The sequence below is a fragment of the Myxocyprinus asiaticus genome, chromosome 37 (genome assembly GCF_019703515.2).
Source record: "Myxocyprinus asiaticus isolate MX2 ecotype Aquarium Trade chromosome 37, UBuf_Myxa_2, whole genome shotgun sequence".
Classification (NCBI taxonomy): Eukaryota; Metazoa; Chordata; class Actinopteri; order Cypriniformes; family Catostomidae; genus Myxocyprinus; species Myxocyprinus asiaticus.
The window spans coordinates 15,387,752-15,400,585 of record NC_059380.1 but is presented as its reverse complement, the minus strand read 5'-3'; the positions used below and the strand labels follow the sequence as shown (position 1 = coordinate 15,400,585).

Here is a 12,834-nt window from a genome sequence, read left to right as displayed (position 1 = left end):
ATGTTCTCGGAAAAGACGCTGATGTAAACACAGAGAGGGTGCGCAACGGCTAAATCCATCTGTGTAGTGCATGATCATTGAGTGTTACTCTATGTCAGTGTAGGGCAAGCTACTCAAACAATTTTACTAGCTAAGCTACCAACTATCAACTATCAACAGAAATAATAGTTAAGCTATGCTAAAGCTACACTTCAGAGAAAGTAAAAAGTTACACTACAAGCTTCACATTAAAAGTAGCTTGCTACATTTAAGCTACTTATTTTTTATTTTTATTTTTTTTTTCAACCAGATGCACAGAGCTTACTGTCATAGGCAAAGCATCTAAAATACTTAATCGCATGATGCATATCTAAGCCATGGTACAGTATACAGTATAGTGCAATACAGTTTACAAGTGTACCATATGTGCAATATAAAATGTATGTTCATGTAAAAACATGTAATTGCATATTTATGCATGCCACCTATAAAAACCCACGTGTTTAATATGAAAAATCACTATTTTTACATTTTATCTTTCAGATTTATGCTACTACCTCTACAAACCCATAACCATTTGAACACAATTACCTTTGCATATTCCTGTATAAAAACTCTGTGTACATACAGTAAACTATTCATCTTATCCTGTAATTCTGTGTCTAGCTGTTGTATTTCTGTGTGTAGGGGAGAGTGGGTTAAGATGAGCCTGTGGTAAGTTGACCCACCCCGTGTATCTAGGCAACTGTACATATTTTTAGTCATGTGACCTTGTAATCAGGAAGTATCCATTATTTCTATCTGGCTGTGAAGAGGAGAAACACATGGAAAAAGAAGTGTGCTTTTATCTATAGAAAACGTTATCTGATTGTTGTGCAAAAGCAAATATATTTAGGTACAAATTTGGTGTATATCCAGTGTATTAATTTACCCATGATTTAATTAGCACAATATAAACCCTGAAGCACTAAGCCAGGTGATTCTTTTCAAAAAGCGTCACTATGGTGTCTGGGGAAAGTGGAACCACTGTTTTTTACTAAAACAAACTACTATTTTAATGTTCGGTTTATAATGTTTGCAATTAAAAGAGGACCAAAAGGAGTGAGATTTTGTTTTATTTTTCTGGCAAAGACTTTTAGGTATTTACTAGGTTATGCTTTGATCTAAATTGTTCCATCATTTACATGCAGTAACAATTATTAGTGTTAGTGTTAAAGGAAACAAGAGTAAAGTAGGAGAATATAATTAATAAATAAAGAGATTGTAGATTAGAAATTATAGATACAAAATAATGTGTGGAATTTTATTTAGTGTATCACTGGAAAAATTCAATTGGTCAATTTACCCCCAGATGGCTCATCTTACCCACTAACCTTACCCTACCTAACATGGGGCAAGGTGATCCAATGGATCACCTTTTTTAAAGGCCATATGTTTGTAGCTTTCTGTCACAGGCTCATTTTTATAATATCAAGTGATAGCATACACTTTGAAATAAAGATAGCTCTATTAATTTTACCTCTGTCTAATTTTTCCTATTATAGGAGACAGCAAATGTTAAAATTGTCTCATCTTACCCCACTCTCCCCTACTGGAAGCACCTGATCAGGCTCCAGATACTTTGTGTGTGAGAGCACATCTGGGCAATAACCATGTGATATCTGACGGTATCAGATGGTAATACCATGGTACTTTGATATACATTTACCATATTTATGTACCATTCTGTATTTAGATGGTATTCATATACTATTGTATTAACATTGAGCTCCCAGGTAATGGTACATATACAAAAAACATGGTAATCCCATGAGTAACGAGGAGGAAGGTGTGGCCAGGCCTTGTTGGAGCACGGCTGGCGCTGAATCAGCTGATCAGCAGGAGAGCGAGATAAGGGGCAGCCGGAGATGCCGGTTGGAGAGAGAGAGAGATGCACGCGGCCACGTTGTGTGTGTCTGTGTGTCTTTATGTTTTATGTTGTTTTAAGTTCATTTATATCATTAAACTTTATGTTGACTATTCAGCCGGTTCCTGCCTCCTCCTTGCCCATCCTTTACCTGTTACAGTGGTGCCGAAACCCGGGAGGGAGGAGGGATGCGCTGCCGCGGAGTCCTCGCCACTGCCATCCGCCAGGGGAGCAGCCGCGGCCATCTGCCTGGGGATGGAGGGGTCGCTGCTGGCCGATGAGAGCCGGAGGAACCATGGCTGTCTGCCAAAAAGGGGAGGAGCGGTTCTGTCCACCAGGGGCCAGAGGACTTGCTGCCGTCTGCTGGGGGAGGAGTGAGCTGGTGTCCGCCAGAAAGTGGAGGAGTGGTTGAGGACCGGGCAACAGCGTGTCTGGGAGCCAGCATGCAAGTTCTTCTCTCTCTCTCTTTCTGTGTCTCCGCTCGCCCTTTCCCTCTCCCCACACCTCCCCTCGTCTCTCCCCCAGGTTCGCAGGAGGTGGGATGGACCTCTGGCTGACAGAATGGCCAGAAGGGCTGCGTCTCCCCTCCAGAGATGGGGGGGGTTAGTCAGACCGGTGTCACCCCGGGCCGGAATCGGGCGGGGGAGGAGTGTGACGAGGAGGAGGGAGCACGGCCGGCACTGAATCAGCTCATCAGAGTGAGAGCGAGATAAGGGACAGCCGGAGACGGCGGTTGGAGAGAGAGAGATGCACGCGGCCGCGTTAAGTGTGTCTGTGTGTCTTTATGTTGTTTTAAGTTCATTTATATCATTGAACTTTACGTTGACTGTTCAGCCGGTTCCTGCCTCCTCATTGCCCGTCCTTTACCTGTTACACCATTGTACTTATTTTATGTGTTTTAGTGTAGGCTACTAAGTGTTTTGACACTCTTTTGATGGTAAAATGTCTTTAGCTTCAGTAGTCGTTCACAAGCTACACATGTGTTGATCTTAATAAAGATCTTCTTCATCACTGGCAAACGGTAGAATGCATTTGCAGGTTTGGTTTCCATTGATTGTAGATCCACTGGAACCAGCATTATCTTTATTTTCCTTGTTTTAAAATATCCCGTGAGCATGTTGTCAAGTGAAGGTGTGCACCAAATGATTCGGCAGCACGACAGTGAGCTTTCTGAGTCATCAAAATTGAACTGCAAACCGATTCAGTGTATGATTTGCGAATCATATATATTTAGTTCTGATTTAAAACTGGCGATAGTAAACACGATGATGATGTAATAAAAAATAAAAAATATAAAATAATAAAAAAAATAGCTTTGCTACTGTTAAGCTACTTGATTTAAAAACTTGCAAAGCTACCACATAGCTACTCAGAAATGTAGTTAAGCTAATTTCTTTGCTATTTTGTGATTTTTGTGATTTATGTGATTTTTTTGTGGCCAGATCAAAGCCATGTTGATATTCAGTGCAATGGCACTCTTGCTCCTGTGATATTGCTTAAAGGGATAGTTCACCCAAAAATGAAAATTCTATAATTTTCTGACCAAACCACTTGAAACCTGTATGACTTGTAATGGAAGAGGAGAAAATTTGAAGAATGATTATGCTTTTTTTTCATACAGTGAAAGTGAATGGTGACTGGGGCTGTCAGTGCCTAACATTCAACTTAACATCTCATTTTGTGTTCCAGGGCAGAAAGAAATTCATACAGGTTTGAAACAAAATGTGGGTTAGCAAATAATGACAGAATTTTTATTTTTTGGTGAACTATCCCTTTAATTATTAAGTGTTTACCTTAATATTATCTGGCAGCTCATGGTCTTGTTTATGTATGATTAGATGTAATTTTAATAACTTCCCCTAAGACTGCTCCAGCACACCTAAGCGCAGGCGGGTTCAAATAATCCTCAGTTCTTTGCTCTCGTCAGCTCTGTCTGTTTCTACCCACACAAGGTGTCAGTCAAAGGTGGCCCAGTGCCATGCTCGGTTCAACATTCACTGTAAGTGAAGCTTATTGCCTGCGGCTAATTATATGAGCAATTGTTTCTTTTCCTTGACTGAGAGTCAGGGGTGGTGTGTATGTGTGTGACTGACTTCGCTTTGGTGTAAGTGTGAGCATGTGTGTTGTATTTGTTTGTTTCTTGTTTTGTGTGTAAGTGCTCTTGCTCTGTATCCCCTTGCAGATCGATATGTACTGGTTGGCAGTCGTCATGGCAGCTGGTACAAAGGTGCGTTGGCGGACTGGGGGAACGGCTCTGCAGTCATGACTCAGATCATCGCCTCCATGACGGCTCAGACCCGTGCAGGCTGGCAGCCCGACCGAACAATCATCTTCTGCTCATGGGGGGGAACGTCACTGGGCAACATAGGCTCCATTGAATGGGGGAAGGTAATATTAAACTATTCATCCCTGAGGTACTTGAATGTCCTCAAACAAATATCAACATGGACATTAGCCTGTTAACATATGCATCGCCTCAGTAAATCATGCAAGAACATGAACAAGACAAGTAAATGCCCTATATGTTCCTCATGTAGCAAATTGTGGAGTGAGTTCTCGTGTGTGAACTAACATTAGAAGGTTTCCTTGTCCTTGGAGACAAATCAGAATCACAGAAGTCAGCAACCTCAAACCATTTTTATTAGTTTATTTCACAATTGCAAAGAAGACTATGCTACTTAATTGGAAAGAAAGAATGAAATAATCCATGACTAATTGGCTTGCCTTGGCTTTACTAACAGAACATTCAAATTACACAAAATTAACAGCAAGTTTAAATCTGAAGTATGTAATTTCTGTGCCACTGAGTGGAATTGCAAAAATAAACATTGTTTTCAAACAGCTTTCTGAAAACATTTCCAAATCATTTATCAAACTATCAGAAAGTCAAGCCAAGAGTTAATGCTGTTGTGTTGGGCTGGACGGGTCACTCAAGTCATTTTTATACCGCCACAAAATACTTGCGATATAGAGCACACAGACAAAACACTTTAAAGAACTTGTATCTAGTTAGTCCATTAATGAATTAATTAATTAATTATGCAGTCACATGACTTTTTTTGATGCACATCTTGTATTCCTAATAAATTCAATAGGAGTTTATTCAGTAAAAGTGTTTCCATCATATTTTATGCTCATTTCTTCTTATCGAATAAAAAAAGTATCCACCTCAGGCAAGTGTATTTATTTTTTATGCACATTTTATTTGCATCTTAATGCCAATCCATACAGCAGTTTTTATGCAATATCCCAAAATGTGCATAAAAATACTTGGATGGAAACCCATCTACAGAGACACAGTGTTTTTAATTTCAAGGAATGACTATGTGCTACATCTTATAAAATTTTTGTATGAGCGCTATTTCTAAGCACAATTTTCATGCCAGCACACAGCTTAAGTGGGCATGCATGGGAGTGCTTGCACTATAGGTGGGTGTATGCATGTTAATGAATTTGTTATTTTTCTGAGAAATAGTTAATTGTGCTAAGTCGTCTTAAAGTCATGTCTATTCTCTGCACAAAGTCTAAACTCGGTTCTTGCATTTGCAGTTAAAAGCTTTTAATAACTTTAAAAACATGATTTGTGTGTCAGTAGATCAATATTATGAATAGTAATAATAATAACAATAATTGTAATAATACGTTTATTTTGTATAGCACATTTTCAAACTCAGGGATGCTGTACAGAAATGAAACATATAACATTAAACAGAGAAACATATGACAAATATATATTACAAAACAATGAACAGTGGGAGAGCAGCAAAGCATGTTTCAAGCGTCCCGTAACACCGTCAAGATCGCAGGTGTGGCAGACCGATAGAGAACGCATATATCACGCTCCGGAAGCACAGCACTGGAATGATGACAGACAAAACGTGAGAGAGTTGTTGCGTAAAAGAACCTGAGACATTTGTATTCTTCTAATGCATTACATACAGCCCATTTATACAAACAAATTCTTATGAATAGGCTGTCTTCATTTATATTGACGTTGCTTGGCGGGAATGGGACATGTAATAGGATGCAGATGGTGCAATAACCCGAGAAAAACTCAGAATTAAATTGCACTTAACCCAGCCCATTAGCACTATGTGTGCACGATTTAATCAACCCATTTGCACCTAAATTAAAATATCAAAACTTCATAGGCATGTCCACTGACTTATTGCTTAGTGCTGCGCTTAAGGCATAGCGCTCTAAAAATAAGGCCCTTAAAGTATTTTTGTATTGTCTTGAAAATGGTAACACTTTACAATATGGTTGTTTAAGTTGACATATGTTAACACTGTGATTAAGATGAACGAAAATTAACAAAACTTTTAATGCATGTACATATTTATCAATGTATTTATCTTGATTTTGACATATACTGTACTAATACATTTTTAACATTAAAAATGAACACATTAACATTAGTTAATGCATTAGTAAATAACATGAACAATGGATAATATATTTATAAATTAACATTAACCAATATTATTATATTATATAAAAAATACATAAATAAATAAATACATAAAGGTTAACAAATAGAGTCTTATTGTAGTGTTGACATTATAATATTGAAAAAAAGAACATTAGAAGGTGGAATGGGAGGTCGAAAGTACTTCCTCTCTTACTTTGTTTTCTCAGTTTAATAACTAAAGTAAAGGGAAAATAAAACAAACATAGTAAAGACTACCCCTCAGCAATGGTGCACACGTTTTGCTAACATAATCAGCAAGCCATGAAGATTCAGTCAGACATATGGAAGATAGTAACTATGGAAGATAGTAGAGTGTTAATGATTTTTTTTCTGCCTGGCACTAGAGTTTATTCCAATAAGTGCAATACAAACGTCATCATTAATCTTAAGCCCCAAACAATGTCACAATAAAATGTATGTTTTTGAGGATGAAGAAGACAATAATGTTTCATATTATTCACATTGTTCATTCCACAAATTTTAGTATCTGCCTAGGGCATTACTCATGCTTTTATGCCAAAATAGCTAACCAAGCTCTGACATTTCTTCACTTCTCCAAGTGTCAGCAGATGTCTGTGCTTTGTGTATTTGTACAGGAGCATGCAGTGGTACTTCAAAGCAGTGCAGTGGCTTATGTCAGCCTCCATAGTCCAGTCAGATCCTCTGGGTCCCTGCAGTCCACAGCGTCACCTTCACTTCTGCAACTGGCCTCTGACATCCAAAAGGTACAAACCAGCTTTTTGCCTATTGCGCATGCTGGGTCTCATTCACTAATAAATGAGTACATGTGTGTAACGGGGTAAACGGGAAAGGAGGAGGCGAGAACCAGCTTAGCAATATAAATTATATTTTAATAACCAAAAAGACACAACCACACACAGGTGTCGGACAGCTGTCCGTAATTCTCTCTCTCTGTCGCACTGCTGTCTCCGGTCGGCCTTATCCCTCTCGGGCTTAATCAGCCTTATTAGGGGCCTCGCCCTCTGCCCTGCCACATTCCTCCCTTGTTCTTTCAGGTCGGGGAGCCCCTTTCCCGGGGGGGGCGTGCCCTTCTGGCCCCGTCTGCCGGCAGGTCATCCCCACCTTCCTGGATCTGGGAGGGGACAGGGGGAGGGAAACAACAATAACAAAAAAACACGGTACTTACACCATAATGGTGATTATACCCAACTAAAACAATACTAAAGATTTAAAAAGAGAGGGAAAGGCCAACGCAGAGTGGCAGCCGGAGAGAGAGAGAACAAATAAAAAAACGTACTCGCAGGTTCTCCGATATGCCATAGCCTGGTCCTCGGCCACTCCTCCACCCTCTAGTGGAGGACAGCCGTGCCTCCCTGGGCAGATCGGAGGCAGTCCTCTGGCCCCTGGCGGACGGAACGCCCCGCCACATTTTCGGTGGATGGAAGGGGTCTCCCCCGCCCCTGGCTGCAGTTCTCCCGCTCTAGGCAGTCGGCCAAGAGCCCCTCCTCCCCTCGCGGTCGGCGGCCATTCCTCCGCTCTCAGGCGGCAAGGCTCCTCCGGCCCCCAGCAGATGGCCGTGGCTGCTCCGTTGGTGTGGATGGTAGTGGCGAGAACTCTACTACGGTGCATCCCTCCTCCTTCCCGGGTGTTGGCACCAGTGTAATGGGGTAAAAGGGAAAGGAGGAGGTGAGAACTGGCTTAACAATATAAATAATATTTTAATAACCAAAAAGACACAACCACACACAGGTGTCGGACAGCTGTCCGTAAATCTCTCTATCTGTCGCACTGCCGTCTCCGGTCGGCCTTATCCCTCTCAGGCTTAATCAGCCTTATTAGGGGCCGGGTGTGCGGAATCACGACCAGGCCCCGCCCTCCACCATGCCACAATGTGGTGTATCTATGTGCACTGAAAAGGTTCTCACGCAAAATGTCTGAGGTTCCATTCACGCAAATGTTTTTCTACCCTCCATCTAATGTTGACGAATCCAGGAGTGTGTGCCCACAGTTAGCAATTAGCATAATACACGCCCAAACCGTATCATTATAAAGGCTTTCCACACAGCCTCTTCTATACAACCATTTGAATGTATTCTTATGGTCTCTTAAGATGTTCTCTCGCCTTAAGAGCATGTGCAGCAGGAGTAAAGCCAATCTCAAAACCCCTTGAAACACAATTAACACTGTTTATATAGGCATATACTATATATGATCAGCTGCATAGCTGCATTTATATTCAGAACCAACCTCAGATCAAGCTATAATGCACTTCACTTTTGTTTTTCTAAAAAAAAAAAAAAAAAAAACTAAAAAAAAAGTTTTTTTGGGTTAGTTAGTTATTAATTATTATTAGTTATTAGTTACTGGAGGTTGAAGAGAGTCCCCTGTTCACTGTGTAAAGCGCTTTGAGTGTAATGTCCGAAAAAGCACTATATAAATGCAACATTCATTCATTCATTTAATTTCCAGTAATGATAATATATACACTGGCAGTCAAAAGTTTGGAATAATGTACAGATTTTGTTGTTTCAGAAGGAAATTGGTACTTTAATTCACCATAGTGGCATTCAACTGATCACAAAGTATAGTCAGGACATTACTGATGTAAAAAACAGCAAAACCACTATTTCAAAAAAGTCATTTTTTATAAAATCTAGACAGGCCCCATTTCCAGCAGCCATCACTCCAACAGCTTATCCTTGAGTAATCATGCTAAATTGCTAATTTGGTACTAGAAATTCACTTGCCATTATATCAAACACAGTTGAAAGCTGTTTTGGTTCATTAAATGAAGCTTAACATTGTCTTTGTGTTTGTTTTGAGTTGCCACAGTATGCAATAGACTGGCATGTCTTAAGGTCAATATTAGGTCAAAAATGGCAAAAAAGAAACAGCTTTCTCTAGAAACTTGTCAGTCAATCATTGTTTTGAGGAATGAAGGCTATACAATGCTTGTAATTGCCAAAAAACTGAACATTTCATACAAAGGTGTACACTACAGTCTTCAAAGACAAAGGACAACTGGCTCTAACAAGGACAGAAAGAGATGTGGAAGGCCAGATGTACAACTAAACAAGAGGATAAGTACATCAGAGTCTCTAGTTTGAGAAATAGATGCCTCACATGTTCTCAGCTGACAACTTAATTGAATCAACACTAGTTTCATGTATAACAGTAAAGAGAAGACTCGGGGGTGCAGGCCTTATGGGAAGCCACTTTTGAAACAGAAAAACAAAAAGAAAAGGTTAGAGTGGGCAAAGAAACACAGACATTGGACAACAGATAATTGGAAAAGAGTGTTATGGATCATAACCCCATTGAGCTTTTGTGGGATCAGCTAGACTGTAAGATGCGTGAGAAGTGCCTGACAAGACAGCCACATCTATGGCAAGTGCTACAGGAAGCTTGGGGTGAAATGTCACCTGAGTATCTGGACAAACTGACAGCTAGAATGCCAAGGATCTGCAAAGCTGTCATTGCTACATGTGGAGGATTTTTTGATGAGAACTCTTTGAAGTAGTTTAAGAAGTTCTGAAGAACTTTTTTCAAATTGTAATAGTAATTTTTCACGTTATTAATGTCCTGACTATACATTGTGATCAGTTGAATGCCACTTTGGTGAATAAAAGTACCAATTTCTGTCCATAAGAGCAAAATCTGTACATTATTCCAAACTTTTTGCTGCCAGTGTGTGTGTTTATATATATATAGACTAGTCGACTCCAAAATTTTCGTTTAAACGTCAGACCTAGTTTCACTGACATTTAAAAAATATTTTGGAGTCCACTTGTCTAAAAGGAAAACAATCTTCAGAAAACAGTCCAAAAAAAATGTGTTGATGCGACCCATTTAAAATACTTAATATATTCCAAATCCGACGCTAAATTCTGCTGAAAAGGGGGCATTTATCTATGACGTGTACATTAAATATAAAACATGACACGCTTTCACTATTATTTATTGAAAACAATAAAGTGCAGGACCAATAGCGCAACTCTAATGGCCTGTTCTAAACTGAATTCACCAAGCAAAATTTACTTAACATATTAAAACATGTTAAAATAATTAACAGGTAGGCTAAGCCAAATCTACGAGAGTAAAAAAAAAAAAAAAAAATGCTGAAAAGTTGCGCGTATTTCACAACTTGCAGTCGTGCATTAGCCATTGATCTATGACAGCTGTTTGTTAAAGAATGTTAACCAATAACAGTTACGATGTAAAAAAAAAAAAAAAAAATGGCTATAGAATAGAAAAAATAGGCCTGTGATGTAGCCTACAATAAACCTAATGTATTCTAAACATGACGTGCACAGAATAAAAGATAGTTTAACCCGCTAAGCAGTCGGTACCTCTTTGAAAATAGCCTTCTTAATTAGCAGATTAAAAAAATGTCATTCCTTGTCGAAAACAGTATTTTTTTCTAGACTACGTACACAAAAGCATATTTTTTTGATGAGCAAAATTAACGCCTCGACATGATCCGGTGAATGATGGGACTTGACTCTCCTGAGGTGGCTATCCTGCTCTTGAAAAAGCCTGCTCCGTGGGAAAATAACTTACAAGGCACGCAGAGATTTAAAGAAGTCTCAAATGTGAAAAGATCTATAGCGACTTTCAAGCCAACGTTTAGGAAATCCCCTTCCCGCACCACCATTGAAGTGATTTCATAGCTAATTCACTGAGTTTGCTTGTCTAGCGAGATGATTTTCCTGCACGCGCCGTGAGTGAGAGAGGGAAGAAGCATGCACAGCCTGAGGTGAAATGAAACTTTGTATCTGCTCCAGATATCCTCTTTTTTTTAAATAATATTTGTATTATTAATTATATTTAAAATGTTTATCATTAATATGACAGTAATTTAAGTGCAGCCTCGTAAATGTGTAACAGTTGAACAGTTTAATGGAGACAAATATTAACCGACTTATAATTCCAGTGTCAACTAGCAGCATCAGAACCATTTAGTCGACTAGTCTCACACATCCCTAATATAAAACAACATTTCAGCTTAACACCTTCCATGTATCTGAGGCCACAAGCAATCTGCGATTTTTGCATATGTGTTGTTTGAGTTGGTTCTAAATAAATGAGAATGAGATCCGCTGTGAGTCTGAGTTATTCGTTCAAATGGCATTTTCAATAATATGAGATATAACTCATCTTACTTATTTTACCCTAATTTAGCTTTTTTGTATTGCTCATAGTTTCTGGATATACGTAATCTTTTACTCATTCTGACAGGTTCATTTCTGATTTACGTGAATACATTGAAGTTTGTCTGAAATCATTCCTAAACTGTTGAAAACATTGAGTCTTGCTTATTAACTCTGTGTAACTTTAGGGCAACTTTCTTTGGGTTTTAACTCAAACTGACAGCCTCTTCACCATCAGGTAATTTTACCAGATGAGAATGGAGCAACAGAAAAGGTTAACTCATTCATAAATTCAATGTATTGTTTTGCTGTCAATGTCAGACTGGGACAAGCTTTGCATAGTGCACTATAGGTCAGAGGCCCTGATCTTATGACAGTGTGCCCTATTATTTTTAACCAGACAATCATTTTATTCATTAACCTAAATGCCAGTCCACCTGTGACATTTCAGCCTAATAAAATAAGCTCTAACCTGCACCACAGGCACTATGTAAATCTCTCCTGCAAAATCTCAACTTCTGAGAAAGAAATTAAGTTCACTGGAATAATTACTTCCCTTATCATCTTCACTCTGATCATAATGTTTGAAAAGTAGTTCACGGGGGTGGGGGGGGGGAATTGATGAGCATGTGATTTGATGTGAATAGACAGAGAAGACTCAGGAAAGTTTTGGTAAATGGCTTTGGTATGCTCTGCATAACATTAAGTTCCTGTTTGAATATTATTAAAACATCTCAATGAGCAGCTAAAATGGAATTTATGTGTTCAATGAAGAGATGAGGCTTTAGGTTTATATACTTAATCATACATTTAAATGTGCATAACAAAAGAAGAGGTGGTGCATGTTAGGTAATTCCCACCAGTCCCAACAAATAGACATTTTTCTTGGCTATTTTAAAATGGTTAATACCTTTTCCTTTTTTTGAGGTTAATGTCTAACAGATTTTTCTTAGCCGAGGACAGATCAGGGGTTGAGTCCTTTAATTGTGTAACCCCAGCCATTCCTGTTAATGTTTCTTAATATTAAATTAATATTCTGTGTTTAATATATGTTTAGCTCAATTAACAGCATTTGTGGCAAAAATTAATTTTCAAATTTAAAAAAAAAAAAAAAATCGAAACTTGAGGTTACAGTGAGGCAGTTACAATGGAACTTAGAAGTGAATGGGGAGTTTAAAGGCAGAAATGAGAAGCTTATAGTTTTATAAAAATAATTCTACTGTTAAAACGTGTGTATTATTAGAGCATAAAAGTTTTTTAAATGGTTGTTTTTATGGTCGTAATAGGGTTTTAAGGTCATCTTGGCAAAGAAGTTGTAGAATTGGATACAACTTTACACAGAAGAGGTTTGTAAGTGATTTAATCGC

At 38.7% G+C, this 12,834-nt stretch overlaps 1 protein-coding gene across 1 annotated transcript in view; it reads left to right on the top strand.

Annotated features, from left to right (window-relative positions):
* Positions 1–12,834, top strand: part of LOC127428061 (inactive N-acetylated-alpha-linked acidic dipeptidase-like protein 2) — a 475,761-nt gene that overhangs the window by 292,359 nt on the left and 170,568 nt on the right. Inside the window, exons 8-9 of the mRNA XM_051676110.1 lie at positions 4,068–4,273; positions 6,953–7,081. Of these exons, the coding sequence (XP_051532070.1) occupies positions 4,068–4,273; positions 6,953–7,081 (335 nt within the window). The remainder of the gene's footprint in view (positions 1–4,067; positions 4,274–6,952; positions 7,082–12,834) is intronic.